Genomic DNA, 13,442 nt, shown 5'->3' with positions numbered 1-13,442 from the left:
TTTGAAGAAATTACTGTCTCCATTTTGTACAGTTATGTTTGAAGCTTCCATAAAATTGGAAATCATAAAGCAGAAAAGAGGTGAAATCTGTCTCCACTGTTCCTGGGATGTCTGCACCAAGCCCCAAAATGCCCACCACTCCCCGCACACACCTCTGACATGAGGCAAAACAGAACTTAGAAATGGTCCAACAGAGTTCCTCAGAAATAGGCAGATTTTTCCTATAACAGATTTCCCCAGGCCTCCAAAAGCCATGGAAAAGCACTCAGATCATGAAGGCCTTCACCATCCAAGTGGAGGGTGTTGTCTATGCTGTGAATGTGATGGAAGATCACTAGAGCTGAATGAGAATCCTCAGGATGTAAGAGCATGATGAGTGTTGGACAGGGGGTGTCCCTCTGACAGCAAGAGAAATACACCAAGGCTTCTCAAACGTATTTCTATTCAAAGAGAGCTACCCAAACCACAGTGTAAGGTCTAGCTTCCTCCTTGACCTTTGGGCCTCACCTCTGTCATCTGCTTTATTCATTCCCACCTACCTGGGTGGATGGCTACTGTCTCCTTTCCCTTCACATCCCAGAGCTCCCTCTTTTGCTCCAAAAAGATGACCAGGTCTGGCTTTGACACAACAAGACCTGTTTATTAGAAAAAAGGAATGAGTATTGCTAGAGATTCTAGCTTTCAATCCAGTATTATGCTCACTAGAGAAGAGAAGACACTGTAGAATTCTAGAAAATGACTTCCCAGAAGCTGTGGTCTAACAGCCCATTGAGAACATAAAGGAGGAATTTGTAATGTGCAGATCTTGGATTCCACTTCCAAGTACTACATACAATAATAAGGAGTGGAAATTGGAGTTTAGATGTGGGCAGTACCATTTTATGCCCCTCAATATTTAGAATCGCCACTAATCTACAGAAATGATGATGTTACCTTAAGGAAGGGGAAGCTAAAGCTGGAAAGGAAACATCATGAAGATTTTTCTCTCCACCTATAAACCCTTACTTACTTCCCTTACTGCAGCCATCTGAATCCCAGTCGTGGAAAGAATCTTCCAAGAGACGGTCTTCAAGGGAAGGAAGAAAACCCTGAGTGTGGTTTGGGAAGTCTGGAAGGAAGTTATCCTCACCCAAGAAGAGAAGGTTTCCATAGTTCTCTAACATCACATCCCTGTACAATTCCCGCTGAACGAGGTTCAGGCATCCCCACTCCTCCTGAGAGAATTCTATGGCCACATCCCTGAATGTCAGCAGTGCCTGCAATAAACACCACAGTTACCAAGTGGCCATTGACAGAGTTCACAATGGTTCCTAAGATGAAAGAGGGAGTTAATGTCACCAGCTAGACCCACGACCTAACCTTTACTGCTCACCTGCTAGTACCCCTTGAATTTGTCCCAAATTTTCTTTAAGCTCTTTTTCCCAGCCTTTTTTTTTTTTTTTAAGATTTTATTTATTTATTTGACAGACAGAGACACAGCGAGAGAGAGAACACAAGCAGGGGGAGTGGGGGAGGGAGAAGCAGGCTTCCCGCTAAGCAGGGAGCCTGATGCGGGGCTCGATCCCAGCACCCTGGGATCATGACCTCAGCCGAAGGCAGAGGCTTAAGGACTGGACTGGAGCCACCCAGGCACCCCTCAAGCCCATCTTTAAATTCAGGCAAAAAAACCCCAGGGACATAGTTTCCCGTAATGGAAACAAAAACTACTACACAAGTCGTAAATACTACCCTGACTAAATGCTCCAGCACCCAGACCACCCAGACCAGTTTGGGCTTAACTGCCAACTCACACTTGTGCAGATGCACCTCGGAGTGACCCATGGAGCGACCTACAGTTACCTTTACCTCATTATAATACTAAATTCTCCCCCAAGGAGGAGCACAAAGCTCATTTACATAACATACAAAGTGTGGTTAGAATGGTTTCCTTAAAGCAGATGCATGACCTTATGCCCACCTCTTCATAAGATGACAAGGCTGCCCTTTCTAAATATTCATCCTAAGCCTAAATAAAAGGAACTCATTCACTCTTGCTCTGGGAGTCTTGGCTTTGGAAATTATTCCCTGTGATCTCCTTATTTACTATAAATAAATTTTCCTTTGTGTGACAACTCCACTGTGTAGTTTCTGTCTGTGATTCACCGGGAAGCAAATTCACTTTAGTTCAGTTACAAATTTGGTGATCCAGATGGGACAGGTGTCTTTCCCAGGTTCTGGCCTCTGGTTCCCTGGCTTCCAACAGATGAAGCAGTGGGCACCACAAGCTCACCCCGGCTAAACTGTTCAAGTTACTGGGGCCAGGGGCAGATTCCCTGAGGGAGGAAGGGGGCTCTCACTCTTCGTGCCTGTGACTGCCAGCCTGGGGTTCTGACATCACCTGAAATCCAGCATCCACTCTGACTACTATTACTCAGAAGGACTTCTGTTGGGATAAGTTAACAACAGGTACGTGACACGGCTTTTTTTTTTTAAGATTTTAATTATTTATTAGAGAGAGAGTGAGATCACAGATCATGAGCAGGGGGAAGGGTAGAGGGAAAAACAGACTGCCCGCTGAGCAGGGAGCCCAATGAGGGGCTCGAGCCCAGGACCCTGGGATCATGACCTCAACTGAAGGCAGACGCTTAACCACCGAGCCACCCAGGCGCCCTGTGACACAGCTTTCAGAGGTAAACTAGAGTTGTCTCACAAAGTCTGGGCAAGCCAGCATAATATTAGGTCAGAATACTCTGGGGGAATTGAATACTCATTCAACTTGAGTCTAGACATCCCTGATGACAGATCACAGGACCCAGCCTTTCACAGGCTTGGGATGATCTAACCTAGCAAAATGGGAGTGACCTAAAGGAGACTAGTCTAAGGTCTGTGAGATTGAAACCTCCATCTCACCTGGTTGTTTGGTCTGTTTGTTGTTCCCAGTTTAAATGTCCACCCTGGCTGCTTGGTCCATAAGCACTTCCTCCTTTCCCTTAACCCTGAAAAAAGGAGGCAGCAACTCCCTGGGTCACTGGAAGCATGCACTTGGCACAGTAAGAGTTCTATTTAGCTGGTTAAAAGACAAATGCTTATTAAAAAAAAAGGGGGGGGGGCATTCTAAAATCCACAAAAATATAAAGTAACCCAAATTTTTTCACATCTACATATCTGGGGTCATTTTTGTAAATTAAAGTTTAAGCCTGTTGGTTTAACTAAAATAGACCTGTCTTTTGGACAATGCCAGGGGAGGATTGGTGAACAGACTTTCCTGTAATGCCAATGGCCCCCGGTGTTTGTAGATACATTCACTGGATGGACTAAGGCCTTTCCCTGAACGACAGAAAGAACTAACAAAGTAACTAGGCCCTTAGTAAAGGAGAAAATTCCTCAATTTCAGTTGCCAAGGTCAATCCAGAATGACAATGCGCCAGGCTTTATATCCAAAATCATTTGAGGTGTCATGTAGAGGTTACACTCTGCCTGGAGACTCAGTCTTCCGGGAAGACAGAACAGGAGAGCAGAACCCTAAACCAGACTCTGGCAAAGTTGTGCCAGGAAACAGGAACATTGGTTAAAGTTACTACCAACAGCTCTCACCAGAGTGAGAGCTACCCCAAAGGGCAAACTAAAATCTTGGCCCATTTGGGATGACGTACGGGAGGGCTTTCCAAAATGCTCTGACTCCTTCTCACCTCCAGACCCACAGGTTTCTCAAGCCATTAAGCGTATAATTAATCTCTGACAGGTGATGGATACACTCAACAAATGTGAAAATTTTTCCTCCCTCTACCCACTGAAATTAGGCTTCACCCAAATGAAACTGGGGACTGTAGTAATACCGGGTGCATGTGGTTAACATGCTCTTTCTTCCCGTTAGAGGGAGCCCTACCTTGAATCCACCCTAGGAGAGTAAAACAGGCATCTACCCAGAGACCCGGGGGCCCGGGGGGGGGGGGGGGGGGTTTACTAGCACCAGGTAACAACAAATATTCCTGTGAGCCATTCACTGACCTGAAACTTCTGTTGGAGAAGCTCACAAGGTTAGTAGAGCCTCAGTGCGTAAGGGCTCTCAAATTTAAACCCTAATAATCTCTATCCGTAGGACACTAGTTCTGCTGTTCTGGTTTCTTCAGCCTTATTGTTTGCTGCCAGGCCCCTTTAACAGATTAAATCATTCTCTGACTGTTGAGTAATAAATACCACAGTTTATTGTTAATACATGGCAAATAGATGCCCTAGACCCCTCTGACTTGGTCTGATTTTACAATGACCACCTTTTTTTTTTTTTTTTTAAGATTTTATTTATTTGAGAGAGAGTGAGCAAGCGGGGGTGGGGGAGGAGGAACAGAGGGAGGAGGGAGAGAATCTTGAGCAGACTGCACTGAGCGCAGATCTTGATCGCTTACCAGAAAAGAGTGGATTTATATAAATTATAAGCTATATGTAGCATCCATGCCCTGTAATGTCTAGTGTATTTATTTGTTTTGGGGGGCTTTTTTAAAGACTTATTTATTTTAGACAGAAAGAGAGGAAGAGAGAGTGTGAGCAGGGGGAGGGGCATTGGGAAAGAATCTCAAGCCGACTCCCCAGTGAGCGTGGGAGCCAGATGCTGGGCTCAATCCCACGACCCTGAGATCATGACCTGAGCCGAAATCGAGAGCCGGGCACTTAACCAACTAAGCCACCCAGGCGCCCCACAATGAACACCTTAATTTTACTTCTTGTCACTATTATCCTAGAGATGCTAAAAGCTATAAACAGAGTGGGCCATCCCTGGGGGATAAATTCCCTAGTAAATGTCAGTAGGACTATAACAAAAAGAAACTAACACAACACTGCTCTTACTGCTGTTTGGACCCTGCGTACTTAACTGCTTGGTGCAATTTGTGTCCAAGCACAGGGAGGCTATAAAATTACAAATGGTAGTAACACGGGGATATGAGCAGCTTGGGGTTAAACCTGGACACCCACAAGCATATCTAAAACTAGCGGAGGAAAAATTCTGCTCTTCAGTCAATCCTTAGGATATGCCCATGTCTAGCAGGAAAGTAGCTCCAAAAGATAGACCTTTTCCTTGTGCCCCTCAAGAATGAGGGGAATAAAACCAGAGGAGGGATTTGTCACCAGCTAGACCCTGAGACCGGACCTTTACTGCCCACCTGCCTGTACCCAGCGAGCTTTGTCCCACATTTTCCTTAAGCTCTTCTTTCCAGCTTATCTTTCAACTCAGGCAAAAGCCCTGATGGGCACAGCCCCCCAATAATAGAAACTTCCTCAAGGATTAAGGACTGCTCTGACAAAGAGCTGCAAGTGGCCCAAACCAGTTTGAGCTTAACCTCCAAATCACACCTGCAGATGGACAGTTACCTTTACCTCATGATAATACTGAAGAGGGAGGAGCAGACCCCCTGCTGAGTTGGGCTCTATCCCAAGACCCTGAGATCCTGACCTGGGCCAAAGGCAGACACTTAACCATCTGAGCCACCCAGGCGCCCCCATAAGATAATTTTTAACACACTAATATGCTCTAATGTATTCTCTAGCCCTGAGGTAAGAGGATGGCATATGAACCACAAAACCATTGTAAATACTGTGTTTACCCAAGATAACTTGTCAAATGAAGGCATCAATACAGGCATACACATTTTTGAGAACTACATTTATATCACACAGTAGAAGTTGTGTCTACTTCTTACATGGAAAGTTTTGGTGGATTACAAATGTACTTATCAAATTCTAATGTGAGTTAGAATTTTACAACACGCACTGCAGATCTTGCGAAAATGCAGATTCTGTTCCAGACTTCTGGAGTGGGATCGGAGTCTGCATTTCTAACGGAGGCAGTAGCCTATGGGCCAAGGGATACTTTTTTTTTTTTTAAATAACAAAGAGGTAGAACTCTAAGAATTCTTGGAGGACTTGGAACTGAAGGCATTTTATTTAGCAAGAACGGCACAACAATACTTTTTGAGCATTTACTGGTTACCAGATAGCATTCTAATGACTTTTCATAAATTAATGCACAAAGAAATAATAATAATCTAACAGAACATGTTCTTTTTATGAGAATATTCTGACAAACATCCAGTACATGGAAGGGATTAGTTTTTAATCCAGGCTGTCTGACCTAGAATCGATCTAAAATGACACCCGGGACAGTAATACAGAGACAAGCCTGCTGCAATCTGAGAAGAGTGATGGAAACAAGAAGGCACCGACACAAAATGGATCTACTTTTTACATTTTATGCACACATCCACACATGTAAAAAGCCATTACATACAAAGTGACAGAGTATAAAACTGTCATAGTAACTGAAGAAACATTCTCAATGGCATAAAACTTATAAATCCATGTGTGGATGATGATGCTTCTTTTAATCACACTATAAAGACAAACACACAGAATGCTATAAAGAAAACAGCTATACACTGGATGTTAACTAACTAGAATTTAAATAAAAATTTGGGGAAAAAAAGAAAACCGCTAACATTTCTGAGTCTAGTATTTCATTGAAAGTTTTCTTCCAATAACCATTTATGCTATGTTAGGTTTTAGAATTTTAAGGTACTCAAACATGTTAATTACGTGATTCTGGTTTTCCTTTTCTGAAAATACAAAGAATAGAGTGTGTCTGAGACGTGGGGGTGGAATGAAACAGAAATTCGTAGGACAACGGCCTGAATTCTTTACAAACACCACTTCCAGCAGTCCGTTACCTCTGGTGCACAAGAGAGAGAGCCCTCATTTTCCATTGGAAACTACAAGCAAAGAGAAACTCAGAAGAAAGGAGTTTCCAGTTTCAATGTGATGGCTTCTGCACACCTTGCAGTAAATCCATCCAATCATTATGAATGATTAAGAGATAAATTCACGTTACATAGGAGGAATCTGGCAGAGAGCACCAAGCCAAGTAAAAGAAGTTACCGTCAGCTGTAATAATAAGCAAATTGTTATCAGTGCCTGCAGCACAGGGAAGGACTTATTATCACTGCCCCCAAAAGTAAATCAGAATTATGAATCTAATTATGAGGAAAGAGTGGATTTATACAAATTACAAGCCACATGCAGCGCCCACATCCTGTAACGTCCAGTGTATTTTTTTTTTTTAACGATTTGAGAGAGAGAGGGAGAGAAAGCGCGAGTGGGGGGAGGGGCAGAGGGAAAGAATCTCAAGCAGACCCCCCGCTGAGCGTGGGAGACAGACGCTGGGCTCAATCCCACGACCCTGAGATCATGACCTGCGCTGAAATCAAAAGTCGGTCTGACACTCAACCGACTGAGCCACCCAAGCGCCCTTCTAGTGTATTTTAAATAGAGCATCTCTCTTGCACATTCTAATCAGCAAGGCTGTGTCTTTTCCAGAACTTTCTGAGTTATCTGAGACACATACCCATCCTGCTTCTTTGTGCATTTTCTTAATCTCGGTGTACACACAGCCACTGAAGTATCCAGACGCGACCTAACCGTGAAATGTTCCCCTTGACGGACACCCCAGGGCGCGACCGCATCCACGACAGAAATCTTTAATTCGGGGCGCCTGGGTGGCTCAGTCGTTAAGCGTCTGCCTTCGGCTCAGGTCATGGTCCCAGGGTCCTGGGATGGAGTTCAGGTCACGATCGCAGGGTCCTGGGATCGAGCCCCGCGTTGGGCTCCCTGCTCCGCGGGAAGCCTGCTTCTCCCTCTCCCACTCCCCCTGCTTGTGTTCCCTCTCTCGCTGTGCCTGTCTCTGTCAAATAAATAAATAAAATCTTTAAAAAAAAAAAAAAAGAAAGAAACAGAGGGCGCCTGGGTGGCTCAGTCCTTAAGCGTCTGCCTTCGGCTCAGGTCATGATCCCAGGCTTCTGGGATCGAGCCCCACATCGGGCTCCCTGCTCCGCGGGAAGCCCGCTTCTCCCTCTCCCACTCCCCCTGCTTATGTTCCTTTTCTGGCTGTGTCTCTCTGTCAAATAAATAAATAAAATCTTTTAAAAAAAAAAATCTTTAATTCAATGGTTTCCCCCTGTGACTCTGTCACAGAGGGAACATTTCTGACGGATACAAGACATGAATTCAAAATGACAACCGCTCGCGTCCTACTGGAAGCCAGGTCGGAGGGAAGGGAAAGAGGGCTCCGGAATACAGGAAAGTACCCTAAAGAGCTACACTTTAAAAAAAAAAAAAAACAGATTTGATTTTATTTTAGGAAGAGGGAGGGTGCGTGCATGCGCCCGTGAGCAGGGGGAAGGGGTGGTGAGAAGGGCAGGAGGAGGAGAGCAGCGAGCGGGAGCCCCACGCGGGCTCGACCTCAGCACCCCGAGATCGCGACCGGAGCCGCGTTCAGGAGTCCGGCGCCTGACGGGCTGAGCCGCCCAGGCGCCCCTCGGGATCCTTTTAAGAAGGTCTTTAAAAATCGGTGAAAACGCGGAGACAGCAACATCCGTACTGAAGGAATCAACGTTCCAACTTCTGCGCGCTTGGAATTTCGGGAGAAAACGATGACAAGGCCTCCGACGCGGGACGCAAGGCTTACCTGAGAATTAGCCATTTCTTCTCCTCTGCCCTCGTTCTGCGGGGTCCTTTCTCGGAGGAGACCTCGTGGGGGAATCACAGCCGCAACGGGAGAAAATGCGCTCAAAGCCCCCGACAGAGCCTCCGCCCCCGTGAACCGGTCGCCTGCAGGCAGGACCGTGAAATGCACAAAAGGCCCGACTTCCCAGTCCTTTGTGTCAGGAGCCGTGCGCAGACAATGAGCTCCCGGTCGCAGACCGGCCCCCGAGTCTCCCCGTCTCTGCTTCCGTCAGCGCAGGCGGCGGGCTCCGGGCGGCCCGGACACCTGGGGAACCGCAAACGGAGCGGCGAGGCCACGCACCGGCGAAGTCAGGGGCCCGCGCGGGCCGCGCGCCACAGGAAGCCGGATCGCGCCGGCCGGGCCCAAGATGGCGGGCGCCATGACCGGAAGCGCCCGACCAAATAAGGAAGAAAAGGCGCGGAAACCCTGCTCTCGAGAAATTCCCAGCCCGAGTCACAAACAGTCCACCCCCCGGCCGACAACCGTCGGTCACACGGAGCAGCCCGAAGCCCGGGGCGGCGCGGTCTCCGTCGGGGGCTCCCGCTCGCACATCCCGACAGCGTACTTTGCTTCAGCAAGCTTTCCTGTTTGTGTCGCGCATTTGCTGTGCTCTGCACGTCCCTGGATTCTTTCTTGGGACAAGAGGACGACACTTCGGCTGTATATTTGGGACGCGCTGCATCGAGGCCCCCGGGTCTCCCCGGTCCGCCCGGCAACACTTTCAAGGGGCCTCCCCTCCCGCAGGCGCCCGCAAGTTCTACAGCCTAGGAGCCGTGTGCCGCCCGGACCGGACCCTCCCGGACTCGTGTCGCAGAGACCCTGTGTCCTCTCCTTGAGCCAGAGCCTGCTCGCCACGCTCATAAAAATAACCTGAACCCTGGCCTCACTTAGAATCACCCGGAGCGGGGCGCCTGGGTGGCTCAGATGGTTAAGCGTTTGCCTTGGGCTCAGGTCATGGTCCCGGGGTCCTGGGGTCGAGTCCCGCATCGGGCTCCCTGCTCCTTGGGAGCCTGCTTCTCTCTCTCTCTCTCTGTCTCTGTCTCTCATGGATAAATAAGTAAAATCTTAAAAAAAAAGACTCACCCGGAGCCCTGAATGAACACAACACGGGTGTTTTCGCCCAAAGCAATGGACAAAATCTGAGGGGGAGGCCACCACGTAGGATCCTTTTTGAGACTCCACACGTGATCCTATTGGGAAGTATTTGGGGAGGTGACCAGGCACCTTAATCTACTGGATATTTAAAATAACCAGTCTAGGGGCGCCTGGGTGGCTCAGTCGTTAAGCGTCTGCCTTCTGCTCGGGTCATGATTCCGGGGTCCTGGGATCGAGCCCCGCATCGGGCTCCCTGCTCCGTGGGAAGCCTGCTTCTCCCTCTCCCACTCCCCCTGCTTGTGTTCCCTCTCTCGCTGTGTCTCTCTCTGTCAAATAAATAAATAAATAATCTTAAAAATAAATAAATAAAATAACATAACCAGTCTAAAATAATCCTTATGCCAAAAAAGACATATTTTGGGGTTGCAAAATGCTCCCCTTCATGTGGAAGCAAAAGCAGGAGAAAAAGTTAAATATCCTTACTTCCTACAGCCCATTGACACGTCCTTAAAACAGGTAGAGTGAAGCTCAGCGGTCTCTATGTTAATACTTTGCTAAGGGCAAAAGCCAATCTTAGCTTAACATTATCCCAAACACCCACCCTCACCCCAGGATCCTGTAAGTCTACTTTAATATATAAAAATTCTTTTGGAAACTTCCGTTTTCTCTACCCCCCCCCCCAGGATATATGTTGGCAATCATCCTCCAAACATATGGCCCACTGATACACATCTGAAGGGCCTCGTGACTAAGGGTCTTACTAGATGGAAATAAATGCCCTTTACCTAACCCCTCAAGGTCCTGGAAATCTTGCTTCCAAAATTCCTTAGAGACTTACTTATCCCTAACCCCCTCCCGATTTGAAAGTGTATAATCTGCCTCTCTTCATGACCCCGGTGTAGCTCTTTCAGCCCAGGGATCCTGTCCCATTAATAAAAATGGTGAGTAATAAAACCACCTTTTTGCACCAAAGATGACTCAAGAATTCTTTTTTGGCCGTGGGCTCTGAACCCCAACATATTTTCTACATCATCCTTTAGTAGGTGAATGTTTATTTTCATGAGTAACTGCCAGTTTTCCAAAGTGAATGCACTTTTTACACTCCTATCAGCAATATATGAGAATTCTAATTGCTCAACATTTCCACTGAAATTTGATGTTATCCTTTTTTTCTCTATGTTAGCCATTCTAGATAATAGTGCTTTCTCACTGTAAAATATGAAGTGGTCTTGCTGTTGTCCTACTGATTGGGATGAATGTGTAGGAGAGGAAAACTTTTCTTCCTTCTAGATTCTTTGGCTGGTCTAATAATTAAACTGACATAAAACAGATTATTCAAAGGAGAAAAACAAATTTAATTTCTTCATTATAAGAACCCCAAAGATATTAGACTCAAAGACAAGCAAATGATGCTCAAATGCCATTCTGACCTAAGGAGAAGGGGATAGAATTTAGAATTTCAAAAAGGGGGAAGTATATTCACAGGAAAAAGGAAAGAGCAAATGCTGGCAAATGTTTTCCACAACAGGCAGGTGAATCTTTCTCATAAAAAAAAATATCTCTAGTATTAGCTCTCTTCCAGATTGAGGTCCCCTATCTAATTTCTTTTGGCAGTTAAATGAGAGGCAAAATAACATAACCTGAGTCTGCTGGGTTCTAATTGCCTTCAACTCAAAACAGTCCACATGCAAAGTGATTTATTTTTGACATCACATATTCTCTCCCAAATGAATAAAGAAAAAGTGGCTCAGTTGGTTAAGCATTTGAGTCTTGATCACAGTGTTGTGAGTTCAAGCCCTGCATTGGCCTCCATGCTGGGCATGGAGCCTACTTAAAGAAAAGAAAAAGGTAATGTGTGTATGTATGTGTGTGTGTGTTGTATGTATATACCTATTTCAGCCTCAGAAGTGAAGGAAATATTTCCATTTGCAACAGGATGTACTCAGAGGACATCTTGCCAAGTTAAATAAGCCACACACAGGAATAAACCAGTTCTGTACATAATCACATATAATCCACATATATGTGGAATCAATAAAAAGTTAAAATCATAAATGTGAAGATTAGCATGTTTGTTGTCAGGGGCTGAAGGTGAGGGAAACAGTTGAGATGCTAGTCAAATGGTAAAAAGATGCACTTAGGCAAGATAAATAATTACTGAAGGTCTGTCAGCTAGCCCTCTTGCTCAACCGCAGGCCCCAGCAGTTAAAACCAGAAATAGACAAGACCACTTAACTCATGCTGTGAAACCCCTCGTTTGTACTTTTTATCACACTTTTTTTAGGCCTTGAAGATGTTTTAAAATGACCAGAACTTTCCAGTTGCCAGGCCAGAGAAGTCCTGATAGCAACAGAATGCCTGCAAGAACTCATCCCCATCTCTGCTCCTTCTCAGCTCATGACTGTGCACTGAACACGTACCAACCCCCACACAGGATCGCGTTCTCCCTGCCTGCTCTCTTGCATGTGCCCCCCTGAACCTCTCCCTATAAAACACTAGGTGTCCATCCTATTGGTAGAGAGATCAGTTATTAAGGCTTGAATCTACCTTCTCTCCCCAAAATAAACTTCTCCCTTGCGCTTTTCCAATCCCTTGTCTCTTGAGTTCTTGGCTTCTCTTGTGATGAGTTTATAGGAGTTTTTTCAGCAACAGTGTGGGCAAACCCAGCCAGGAGCTATCCTTTCATTTTGTCCAGCCCCCTAGGGATTCATTCCCTTGGACAGTGCACTTGGCCAAGGCAGCGTACCAGAGCTTGTCTGTTCATTTCCTGAGTTAGGAGTGATGCTAAATAGGTCAGTTACAGGCCTAATACACATCACTCTGGCTATAATTAATAGTAGTGTGTTGTATACTTAAGATTTGCTAGGAGAGAGCATCTTAAAAGTGTTCTCACCGCACATGCAAATCTTTTTTTTTTTTTTTAAAGATTTTTATTTATTTATTTGAGACAGAGAGAATGAGAGAGACAGAGAGCACATGAGAGGGGGGAGGGTCAGAGGGAGAAGCAGACTCCCTGCCGAGCAGGGAGCCCGATGCGGGACTCGATCCCGGGACTCCAGGATCATGACCTGAGCCGAAGGCAGCCGCCCAACCGACTGAGCCACCCAGGCGCCCCATGATTTTATTTATTTAAGAGAGAGAGAGCATGAGAAGGGGGAGGGTCAGAGGGAGAAGCAGACTCCCCGCCGAGCAGGGAGCCCGATGCGGGACTCGATCCCGGGACTCCAGGATCATGACCGGAGCCGAAGGCAGTCGCTTAACCAACTGAGCCACCCAGGCGCCCCGCACATGCAAATCTTAGCTATGTGAGGTGAGGTATATGTTCATTAGCCTGATTGTGGTAGTCATTTCACAATGTATATTTGTATTTACTTTTTAACACTTGAGCAACTGGGCGCCTGGGTGGCTCAGTTGGTTAAGCGTCTGCCTTCGGCTCAGGTCTTGATCCCAGAGTCCTGGGTTCGAGTCCCACGTCCTTCCTGGGTTCCCTGCTCAGTGGGGAGTCTGCTTCTCCCTCTCCCCTCGCTCCTCCCCCCTGCTCATGCTCTCTCTCTCTGTCAAATAAATAAAATCTTAAAAAAAAAAAAAAAAATGGGCGCCTGGGTGGCTCAGTTGGTTAAGCGACTGCCTTCGGCTCAGGTCATGATCCCGGGGTCCTGGGATCGAGTCCCGCATCGGGCTCCCTGCTCTGCGGGAAGCCTGCTTCTCCCTCTCTCACTCCCCCTGCTTGTGTTCCCTCTCTCGCTGTGTCTCTCTCTGTCAAATAAATAAATTAAAAAAAAAAAAATCTTTAAAAAAAAAAAAAAAAAAAAAAAAAAAA

At 46.3% G+C, this 13,442-nt stretch overlaps 1 protein-coding gene across 1 annotated transcript; it reads right to left on the bottom strand.

Annotated features, from left to right (window-relative positions):
* Window positions 1–525: 525 nt before the first annotated feature.
* On the bottom strand, window positions 526–8,908 carry LOC110573636 (putative protein ZNF720). The gene is made up of 3 exons (XM_021682263.2): window positions 8,828–8,908; window positions 1,130–1,256; window positions 526–635 (listed from the first exon to the last, which is right to left on the bottom strand). The coding sequence occupies exons 1-3, from the start codon at window positions 8,906–8,908 to the stop codon at window positions 526–528; spliced, it is 318 nt and encodes a 105-aa protein (XP_021537938.2).
* Between the last annotated feature and the right edge of the window lie 4,534 nt (window positions 8,909–13,442).

The sequence above is a fragment of the Neomonachus schauinslandi genome, chromosome 16 (genome assembly GCF_002201575.2).
Source record: "Neomonachus schauinslandi chromosome 16, ASM220157v2, whole genome shotgun sequence".
In the NCBI taxonomy this organism is placed as follows: Eukaryota; Metazoa; Chordata; class Mammalia; order Carnivora; family Phocidae; genus Neomonachus; species Neomonachus schauinslandi.
The sequence above is the reverse complement of the archived record's forward strand: the minus strand, read 5'-3'. Positions and strand labels throughout refer to the sequence as shown.